Source organism: Trifolium pratense, linkage group LG4, assembly GCF_020283565.1.
Source record: "Trifolium pratense cultivar HEN17-A07 linkage group LG4, ARS_RC_1.1, whole genome shotgun sequence".
NCBI lineage: Eukaryota > Viridiplantae > Streptophyta > Magnoliopsida > Fabales > Fabaceae > Trifolium > Trifolium pratense.
Window position 1 is genome coordinate 30,639,529 of NC_060062.1, and position 11,612 is coordinate 30,651,140.

At 38.8% G+C, this 11,612-nt stretch overlaps 1 protein-coding gene across 2 annotated transcripts; it reads right to left on the minus strand.

Moving 5' to 3' along the window:
- Positions 1-5,112: 5,112 nt before the first annotated feature.
- On the minus strand, positions 5,113-10,414 carry LOC123920836 (ubiquitin fusion degradation protein 1 homolog). Of its 2 annotated transcripts, none has more exons than XM_045973163.1 (10): positions 10,241-10,414; positions 9,362-9,407; positions 9,061-9,138; positions 7,825-7,849; positions 7,696-7,728; positions 7,504-7,625; positions 7,260-7,390; positions 6,682-6,905; positions 5,530-5,777; positions 5,113-5,396 (listed from the first exon to the last, which is right to left on the minus strand). In XM_045973163.1, the coding sequence occupies exons 2-10, from the start codon at positions 9,362-9,364 to the stop codon at positions 5,304-5,306; spliced, it is 957 nt and encodes a 318-aa protein (XP_045829119.1). In that variant the 5' UTR covers positions 9,365-9,407; positions 10,241-10,414; the 3' UTR covers positions 5,113-5,303. The 2 variants fall into 2 exon arrangements, with proteins under 2 accessions (XP_045829119.1, XP_045829120.1); XM_045973164.1 differs by lacking the exon at positions 10,241-10,414 and adding an exon at positions 9,754-9,875.
- Positions 10,415-11,612: the final 1,198 nt, after the last annotated feature.

Sequence of the window (11,612 nt, forward strand, 5' to 3'; positions counted from 1 at the left end):
TTTAAAGCCAGAAGAATTATCAACAAGTCTATCAATGCAAGGTAAGGGATAAGAGTCTTTAGGGCAAGCCCTGTTAAGATCGGTATAGTCACAACACATCCTCCACTTTCCATTAAATTTTTTGACAAGTACAACGTTGGACAGCCAGGTTGTATACCTGGCCTCCGAAATGAAATTTGCCTCTAAGAGGTCTTTTACAGCTTTTTCTGCAGCCTCCGATTTCTCAGGAGACTGCCTACGCCTACGTTGTACAATGGGAAGTGCAGCAGGATCAATAGTCAGCTGGTGACATGCTATGTTGGGGTCCAAGCCAGGCATCTCGGAAGCGTGCCAGGCGAACAGATCAGCATTTTCCTTCAAGCAGGCTTCAAGTTGCTTCCTAGCAAGTTCGGGGAGCCCAGTCCCAATCTTCACTGCCCTGCTCGGGTCTTCTCCGAAGGGCATCAGCTCGAACTCCCCGTCTGGAACTGGACGACGGTGCTCTTGGCTTGCCTCGTCGTCTTCCTTCTTCTCTTTGCGGAGCTTCTTCTCATCCTTGTTTTCCTGCTTGGAGAAGCGGCTGTCGAGGTCGATGGAGCTGATTTCTGGCAAGGGCAAGAAAGTTTCTGCCTTGGACTTCTTGGACTCGGGGAGCTGCCCGATATATTCATTTCCTTTGGAGGACGCATTGAAGACTCTCCTTGCAGCTTCAATGTCTCCATGCAGTGTCGCAACTTGGCCTTTGTGAGTATAATACTTCATCTTGAGGTGGGCAGTTGAAGGGACAGCCATTAAGTCAGCAATAGCTGTCCGGCCCAGGATGCACTGGTAGAGAGAAGGGCAGTCTACTACCAGGAATTTCACTTTGATGGTTTTCGAAGTTTCTTCAGAGCCAACGGTGACTAGCAGGTCTACATATCCCCATGGCTTAGTTGTTGCTCCATTAAATCCGGAGAGATCAGATCCAAAGTAAGGGGTGAGGTAGGTCTCATCTAGTTGCAGAGTCTTGAAAAGTTGGGAATACATGATATCACAGGAGCTTCCTTGGTCGACCAGTACCCTGCGGACGTCCATATTTGCCATGTCCACTCTGATGAGCAGGGGTATCTGGGAGTTTGCAGTTCCACCGGGCAGCTCTTCCATATAGAAGGCTAAGGGCTTTGATTGCCCTCTCGGTTTATCCAAAGTTGCATTCAGGTTGGAGGAGCCATCTATCAATTCTTCAAATTTTCTCTTGATGGATCCCACAGTCTGTTTGTCAAAACCTCCACAAGAGATAATCATAGCTTGGGCAAGTGCGTCCCATTTGTTCAGTGTGGGAGCAACATAGGTGTCGTCCAAGTAGTCAGGGACAAAGAAGTCTTCAGGTCTGGAGATGGCAAGGGCAACTGGCTTGTGCCCGGATTTTTCTGGTGCAGCTTCTTCGGTGTTGCTGGTCTCAGCAGCTTCTGCCCGGGGAGCATTGCCCCTCTTGACGTATTGTTTGATTTGCCCATTTCTAATCAAAATTTCAATGGCGTCTTTCAATTGGATGCAGTCGTCAGTCAGATGGCCGTAGCCTTTGTGGTACTTGCAGTATCTGCTCTTGTCTTGGCCAGGCTTTGAGGGTTGTTGTCTTGGAAATTTAATTCCTGCTTTAGTGAACTCAGCTGAGTTGCACTCTTTCCAAATTTCTTCCCGAGTTTTACTAAGGGGAGTATAGTTGCTGAATGTGCTGGGAGGTCCACGGGGCTCTCTAGGCCTTTCGCCTCTTCGTCTTCCTCCTCCCCGGCTGGACTGTTCAGCATTTGAACGAGGAGCAGGTTGGTTGTTTCCTGCTCGCCCATAACGGGCAGCATCTGCAGCTTGTTGCTCCTCATATTGGATGTAGGCTTGAGATTTGAGGAGGAGGTCGCTAAAGGTGCGTGGTTTTTCAATTCCAACGGCTCTTGCAAAGTCACTGTTTGGCCTAAGGCCCCTTTGGAGCAGGTACTTCTTCATGTCATCAGTTGTTTCTACCTGGACGGCTTCTCTGTTGAACCTCTCTATGAAACTGCGGAGAGATTCATTATCAGCTTGGAAGATGGCGTCCAGGACTGCCTCGGTTTTTGGTTGTTTGCGGGAAGCAGTGAAGTGCCTGCAGAATTGGTCGGTCAGATCCATCCATGAGGAAACGGAGCGAGGAGCTAGGCTGTGGTACCAGGCCATAGCTCCCTTTCTCAGTGTAGTTGGGAAGATTCTGCATCTAATTGCTCCGCTGACCCTCAAGAAGTTCAGGGTAGCATTGATTTATGCGATGTGTTCATCTGGGTCAGTAAGTCCATCATAAGCTGGGAGAGCAGGTGGTCGTTCAAATCCCTTTGGAACGGGTGCTTGAAGGATGTCGTGAGATAAAGGGCAGCGGGGATCCTCCTCGTCGCCCTCTTGTGTGTTGATGGGGGGTGAACCCTCGCGATTAGGAGTAGGGCTCCTGGAGAATTGGTCAGTGTGATAGCTGCGGCTTACTGACTGCCCTTGTTTGGTCATTAAGCTGAGTCCCTGGGGAGAATGACGACGAGGAGGTGTTCGGTCCACAATTTTTCCTTTTTTCACATTTGGAGAAGATATACCCTCGCGGGGAGGGGAGACATGGTCTCATTTCTTGCCAGGTTGCTCGATCCTCTCGAGGGCAGGTCGTCGTTGTTTGACAGTTTCCTGACGAGGAGGGGATTGAGAAGTAGGAGTTCTCCTCGGGGGAGAGTTATTCCTTGAGAATCGCTGATTCCTTTCCAAGCGATCGAGTCTCAGATTCTGCTCGTCCATTCGGCGATTCTGGCCTTGGAGAACTTCGGTGGTTTGTTTCAGGGCAGCTATGAGTGCTGCTAGTTCAGCATTGGTAACTAAAGCAGCGGACAAGTCGGTCTCTGCTGATTTGCCCTGCTCGGACTGAGGGCGCTTCCCTGCCTGTTTCTCAGTCAAGACGACCAAGTCGCCATCCTCAGAAGTCCAGGAAGTTTCCTGCCCGTCTCTAGGGTCTGACTCGGGGAGGGCCTGGAGGTCAGTGATGAGAGCAGGAGACAGACGGGAAGAAGATGGAGGAGCAGCGTCCTCAACGTCATTGTTGAAATGAGATGAACTGGCCATGATGAAAAAGTGATTGATTGGTTTTGTTCTTTGGTTTTCTTGTTCGAAATAAAGAAGGGGAGAACTCAGATCCCCACAGTCGGCGCCACTGATCTTAACTGTTGATCAGAACAGGTAGAAGGCCAGCTGGAAGTCCGTTGAGCAGGTGGTAGGCAGCAGGTCCGAGCAGATGGTCCACGGAGGGGGGGGTTGTACCTGCAGGTGCTCCGATGCCAAAGTCAGACAAGGAAAGAGAGCAAGAGAGATACTAGAGAGAGAAAGTAAATGAGAGAATGAATAATGTTACCTAGCTCTCCTGTATAGGAGAGCTTATATAGCCCCCAGCTCTGGGTCAAAGGTCCTCTTAGTGGGCTGGACTAGCCAAGGCCCATTAAGAGGGACTGCCAAGATATTACCCTTAGATAGTGGGTGGAGTAGTAATTTTACCCCATCTTGGTGGAGAGGTTGTGCCATGCTGACATGGAGGTGGTTGGGCAAGCCATGTGGACTTTGTGAGGGTCTAGGTGGACTAGCATTAGTCTAGTCCAGAACAATGATGAATGTATGGGTGCAACAAGTGGTGATTCTCCATCGCATTCAATTCTTAAAATAAGTTAAATAAATTATTTATTTTATTATTTACAAATTTCAATTCAATTATTGATTGAGTGATTGAAAGTGTGTTGTATTGATGTAGTCAAGTCTTTTTTTTGCACACAAAATCCAACTGAATTTGACTTTACACAATGTGACAATAACACTAATAGTGAAGTCTTTTTTATCCTATTTTTTTATATTCACACCAATGGAAATTAGAAAGATAAAAATAAGTGTAGCATGTAAAGACTGAGATTAACAAAAAATTAGAGAAAGAAAATTATCTTTAGTCTATAGCATTATTTACTCTTTCTTTCCCGGCATATTATAAAAATTATCGTAAAACAATTGTTAAAATAATACTCCCTCCGTAATACTTTATAAGCAAAATTACACAGTATTTTTTTAAAATATACTGGATATAATTATTATTAAATTATCTTTGGTAGAGAGAGATTACAAATTATTATTAAATTGAAAATGATATGATGGAGAAAAAAAAAACTGTTGTTTATGAGTAAAGAAAATATATGCAGGAATTCGAGCCGCAAACACTCCACTTATTCACCTTTAAGGTATAATTACTTACCAAAAAAAATTGGTGATTTTTTTTTTTATAAAGTTATACAGAACTCCAAAACATTTAAATTTAAAATATGCAAATATTTTAAAAGTCAGCAAAAAAAAAAAAAAAGATTCCGCTTTTAAAAAAAATTTAAACTAAATTTAAATTTTCAGTCTTTTTCTCTAAAGAGCGTAATAAAAATTAAATGCCAAGGGAACATATTCATCCTTCGAGAGTCAAAAGACAAAACATCCTTCAATATGTCAAACAAACACAAATATCATCACAATAATTCTTAATGGACCAGGAGAATTTTCGGGTTTGATGTTGAAGGAAACAAAAGCTACGAATTTTCATCACACACGTCTAAAACTATAGTTTTCACCACATTTATGTGTCGCCATTTTTAACTTGGTTACCATGGAAGAAAGTTGAGTCTTTCTTTATACACACCGACATAACATAAAAATTTAGACCATCCTATAATTTGCTCATGTGGGGGTGCTTGTCCCTCTAACAGTGGCTAGTTGCTCTTCTCTTTATTCCATTATTAAGCAACAAAAAAAAACAACAATAAAGAAGGTGCCACCCTGAAACTGGAGGATGATTCCATTCAACAGCTATAAACATTTTTCATTAAACTTACTAACAAAAGTTAGTAATAGTAAATTACTATTACTATTGCCAAAGGTCTTGTTTTTGCTTCAATGGAACTCTGCATCTCGAGTTATACCTTTAATCTTTAGACTTGAGATTTACCAAATCTTTTTAAAGACAATAATGACCTGCTAACTTTCTAAAAGATGAAACAGCAAAAGGTTTCACTTTAGATCTATACACATGATATTTGATGCAAATCATATGGGCCATTAAAATAAAGTGTCACCTCCTTTAGCGCCAGAGAAGAATATGTAGTCATTGACAAGTAATAATAATTTAAGGTAAACATCTAGTTATTTTTTGTGGCGTCTACAGGTTTGGTCTGTCTTTTGCTTATAATACAAAAAGCAAAAAAGATACAGGTTTTGCAATAGACTTGGATCCATGTACAGGCCAAAAGTGTTTTAAGTTAATATATTAATCAACCTCTTAAAGAATACTTCTTCCCGGTGAAAGGCTGAAATTTATCTTCTTTCTCTTTGGGGGGTTCTTGTTTTGCTTTTGCCTCAGTTGCCTGCAATGAGACAGAGAAAACGGAGAGCTTAGCAGTCCATCAATTACCACTCAAAGGATAGGGGGTCTGAATGTAACAATAAGCTCACGAATTAAATGTTAAAAAGATGCAGTCTCTCGAGCAGCAGAATTACCTTTCCGGTTTCTTTACTGCGGTTTGGATTTGATCCAAACACAAGCTTGCCCTGAGTTTGAGGAGCATTACTTTGTGAACTAGAAGCTGTGGAAGACTGTGAATTCACATTTGGAGCAGCAGGACTCTTGTCCTTGGAGCCAGAGGAAGTAACTGGTGGAGGCTGATAACTCAAAGGCTTTCCGTCCAAGCGTCTCCCAGATCCAGTAAATGGGTTGAACTTGGGTTCTTCAGCAGGGGTTTCTTTATCTGTAAGGAGGAACAAGAGTCTTGATAATAAGTATTAATAACGACACCGAATGGCATCACTACAATGTAGATACTAGCTTCAACTTGAATAACACCCTATTACAGCAATATCTTCAAATCTCAGTAAAAGTACAAAAAAACTAGATGATGTTTTTCATAATTGCATTTTTCACATTCTTAAGTCTAAAAAAAAACTACTTAATTATTCTACTACAATATCATGGAACAAGGGGGGTTGGATAGTTCTGCCTGTTTGAGCTAAGGGTTAAAGCCACTACAAGGAGCTAAAGAACCAGAGTCCAAACCCTAGTGAAGGAGAAAATACGAACATGATAACTATTATTAGACCAACATTTGTCTATCAATAAAAATTTCGAGGAAACATCTCCACAATACCAGCTCCTACTTACAAAAACATCATGCTTCTTAAAGATTGGATGTGTCCTTAATGAAAATAAGCAGTCAACCAAAAGTACAAAGAAGTGGAATAAGCATACTGTCGAATAATTTTTGCCAATTTAATGAAACATGAACCGATACTCGTTAACTGTAAGAATATCAAGTTCCAGTATGTAATGCAAATGAGGCATGACCAGCTTGCAGAGCATCCCCATCAACAAATTTAAAATAAAAAACCATCTTCCATTATCTCCAAAATTCAAACCTAAAGACTGTGGTGCTAGGCCAAACTTATTGAGCAAATTTAATATTAGCAAAGAACTCTACCCTGTATTAGAACCTTTCAATATCTTATCTATAATTTATGAATGCAGCCTCTTACAATAAGTTTCCAATATCAATTATAGCAGCATGCAACACACACATATACAAGAAAAGATGAAAGCCATCCCACGGGACAGAGAGAAGACACCAAAATGACAAAGATAAGTCAGTCAACCCCTACCAGCTTCTGGTGCCTTTCCAGCAGAACGTGCAGCAATGGGCTTTTCAGGTTCCTTGTAATCTAAGGGAGGGGCGAAGTCCACTTCACAATCAGTCTCAATGATGCTTATAGCATTGGCAGGCTTGCTTTCAATAATATCAATATAATATTTTTTGTTATTGTAAGCCACCATAATGCTATCTCCAGTAGTCAGGCAGGAAAAATTCCTCAGCGTAGTTTCTAAGCTGCACAGAAAAAATAGTCAGTTATCAACACAGATCTAATTCCAGTCAGTGCTTGCAAGGAAATACAGAACAAATGGAGGGTGCCACGATAGAATTAAAACAAACAAAACAATATAATTTTTTTAAAATAAATCAACTAATTCCCCTGAATCACTAGTGGACATGAATTCATAGACCTGTAACTGAATCTAGTTCTAAACCATATTAAATATAGTTATATGGAATAATTACTTCACATATAAAATTGGAAGGAGAAACACATTTGAGCTACAGAATTACATCCTTGCAAGAGGTATTCATAAGTTGGGAAATATCATAGCTTTATTAAACTGAAACAAAATAACATCGACTCACATAGCCTTTGGATTGGAAATATCCAAGAAGTCTTTAGTGTGAGGCTGTAACTTAACATATGTTCCCTTTGGAAGTGTCACATTTTTCACTCTTACAATGTCCCCCTCTTGTAAAAGCATGTTCTCCATCATCTGCATAAGAACCCATGAAGAGCATTTCAATTAAAATCAAAGCTCTGAGGAGAACCATATTAGTGAAACAAGCTTACAAGCATATTCACAAACAATCACTTTTGAATTCCTACCCAGTATGGCATGTATATCATGCCTTCCTCTGCAATGAACTCCAGAACACCACAATGAGAAACCCGCTCAGCAGCATCATTACGAAGTTCGAACAACATCGGATAATCAATATGCAGAGATGCTGCAAATTAGACTTCACATTAGTAATGAAAAGTCAAAATAGATAACAGTCTAACATTGACAGAACTAACCTAGACGATCAAGGGCTGATGGAGGCATTATAACTGCAGCACAACAATAATTTAATTTTCACATTAGACAGGAACTCAGAAAACAAGTTATTCCAAAAATTCAGAGCTAACATGGACATTGAAACTTACTTTTGTCACCACTTTCAAGTTGGGGCTGCAGGATTGAGATGCAAAAAATAACAAGACAGAAAAGTTAGAATTGTTTTTTAAATAATTGATTTAAACTTTTACATGTCACAACTCTCGTGTTAACTACTAGAGATTAATGACACCTCAATTGGATATCTTTGGTTTTTTTGTTTTTTTTGTGGTAAACCAGTTTTTCTTTCTTTAGATCTGACATTTCATTATCCTGACTACTAGTCTAAAGTTTGGGTCAATAAAATTAAATTTTGATAATAAATATCAGTTATGAATTCTTAATTTGATTTTAATGCTATAAGTCAATATATTATGGTTGATTTACCAAATAATATAGATTATTTTATCTCTACCAAAAAAAATAAAATCTATATAGATTATTTTATGTTATGGACTGGGTCAAGGCCCGTGCTCGGCCCAAACAAGATCGGCCCGCGTCGATGGTCCAACCTTCAAACGGACACGGGCAGACAGCACTCAAAATGCATTCAAGGCCCATATCCCCTCCCCATTGATGACAATTCCACAACCTCCGCCTTCGCATCAATGCCAGTCAATGCATTCAAGGCCTAGATTCCCTCTCCCCATTGATGACAATTCCGCAACCTCCGCCTTCTCATCAATGGCCTTCGATGCCAGTCGATGCATTCAAGGCCCAGATTCCCTCTCCCCGGATTCACTCGAAGGACTCAAGTATGTTATCTATACTATAACCTCTCACTTCACACATCTACCGACTTAAGCATGATTGACATCGGTACGTCTTTCTGATCAAGTAAGACCAATTTAAATTTAGAACCCATGATAATCAGGGTATTTGACTCTCTGATGGGTACACCAGGGTGTCCCTACAACTTTGACAATTTTAACCTACTATGGGACTAATCCTCGATTTGGCTGCTTTAGAAGCACAAGAATTAACCCTTGGATTTTGAAAACTCACAACAGGGATGTCTCCCGGGAATCGAACTGGGGTTATCATCATTGGGGTAAGAGTTTGTATCCGGTGCAACCAATCCCTTTTTTAATTTATGATAAACATGACCTAATTAATAGAAGAGGAAGCTAACATAAAATAACATCTGTAGAAATAATAATAAATAATTATTATTATATAACCCATGCCCGAGTCTAGTCATGATAAGCAATACATTTAACAGTGGCAATAAACGTTTTCAAAATATGTACACAATATTAGAAACAGATGCTGAAAGGCATGCTAACCTTTTCAATAAAAGAAGCAGGGTAACATCGATACGTCTGCTCAAACGATGTCCCATGATATCCATATCCATCAAAAAACTGCGTCAAGCATACAGACAGTAGTTAAATCACAATATGCAACAAATATCACCACCACAATCATAGCATCAATATTGCATACAACTAGAAAAATTTGATCTTGTTTTGGGTTTGTATCCCATTGTCAAATATTTGTCCAAATTAACTTGAAAAGAGAAAATCAAAACAAATACAGTTTCTTATACATAAAAGACACTTAGCATTTGTAGGAAACAAAAGATACCATTTTGTGATGATTGAAACAGCAGAGTATCAAGTCTCGAAGTTCCCTGTGAGAGTAAAATAAATTCTACACATGAGTAACTTATTATATAGTAAAAAACAATAAACTAATCAAAATAAGATTCCTAAACTTAACAATAATAACTCTGTAGTGAACTAATGAAATCAAAATTAGAACAAAAATTAAACAATTGAGGAAACCCTAAACCCGTAGAAGTAGAACCGTTGAAAACAAACAGTCTATGGCGGAAAAAAACACTCATCATCGTTCAATTAAATGGTAATTGAACTAAAATAGTGATAAACATTGAGAAAGCATCGGAAAATTGAGGATTAATTAGGATCGATTAACTGAAAGATTAAGATTAGCGAGTTTTTGAGAGAGAAAAAAACCTGATGGATGATGTTTGATCTCAGAATTGAGAGAGGAACACACGAAACGAATATATTGAGAACAGAAATCATAACAATGAATCAAGAATCTGATTACATAAAGGAGGGAACCAGATCGAAACTGAAAAAGATGACGAATCATTGAAATAAATCGGTAATGAAACAAATATCAGTGAATGGAACTGATCAAAACGAGAAAGAAAATTGGAAGTGAAGAAATTTTCTTAGTAAATTGGAACAGAGAAAAAGAGAAAGAAAAATTGAGAAAAAATCAACAGTGAGAAAATAGAATTTTCTCAAGAAAATGCAGCGGAAAAGATGTTTAAGGTGGATACAAAAGCACAAACCATAAGCTAAAACTTAATGACAGCAACTCCTTCACTAATCACTAGCAAACTCAAACCCTAAACTAATTTGGGAAAAATTTAATTTAAGAAGAAAAGAATTGACAATCACAAAGAAAAAAAAGGGGGAGGATTATCTGTACCGGGCAGGGGCGGCAGTGACGGAGGACGGCGTACGGTGCGGTGAACGGACGGAGACGGCAACGACAATTCAACCTTCAAGGAAAGGAGATGAATGACTGGCGTTTCTCTTTTCGCTCGTTTCTTTTCTTTTATTTTCTGATGAATCTATTTTTATTTTTTTTTATTTTTTTTTCATAATGTGTCTCATTTATATATATTTACATTTATATATTTTAAAAATAAATAAGGTGAAAACAGGATTTAGTCAATGTAGAATGCTTTTTCATACTAAATGTCTTTGCAGGGCCTAAGTGCTTCTTCTTCTCAAACAATATTTGAATCTAAATTAAACCAAGTTATTAGGGTCGAGTGGTTAATGAGCTTTACCAAGACGGATTTCGGGGGAACCCGAGTTCGATTCCTGAGTGGAATAATTTTTTGGCCAGACTTTACTTACCTCGCGGTCGAACTCTGGACTACTAGGGCTCATTTCCCATAGAAACCAGAGGGTTATAAACCAATATATATATATATATATATATATATATATATATATATATATATATATATATATATATATATATATATATATATATATATATATATATGGGGTTTTCTAACTTAGACCCTAGTTAGGTCTAAGTTAGCAAGGTGCACCTTTTCAATTGGACCAAAATACCCATTCTTTTTAATTAATTAACCAAAATACCCATTAATAGACGCGGATCCAGTGTCGCGCGCGTACCGAAGGACCATGGTTACAGACCGTTGATTTCCATCAGACAGCCAAGATCTGATCTCATCAAGACTGTCTGATCAATCAGACAGCCCGGATCATCCTGATCCATCAGATTCCAGCGCGTGCGCCACACTGGATTACAACCTTGAGAGAGAAAAATTTGCTTTTTAAAAGTAGGACACGTGTCACACAATGGTTGGCTGGACGTGATTTTTGTTCATTTAATACTTTGAACTCAATTATTTCGTTGTAAATTATTTTTTTATTTTTTTATTTTTATACCAAAATTCATAATTTTTTTTTTCTACAAATAGAGACTTGGTTCGTTTGATTTGGACACCGAAAAAAAAATGCAATTTTTCACTACCTTAATCTCATTTTTTGTCTACTAAATACGTTACTTATGTGTTGTAATTTAACACGCACCACTCAACCAACTCACTGAAACCATTATACCAGGAAAATAGTAGATAATATTCTGTAACTTTTGGTATATTTTATGAAATTTTTGGAGCTTTGAAACTATTTTTAGTTAATTAAATGAGATAAAACGGTAATTAAAAACTAATGTTTGCTTCTGAAACCATTTTACTGGTAGAATGGTTGCACATAGTTGTATTCTGAAACCATTTTACTGGTAGAATGGTTTCAAT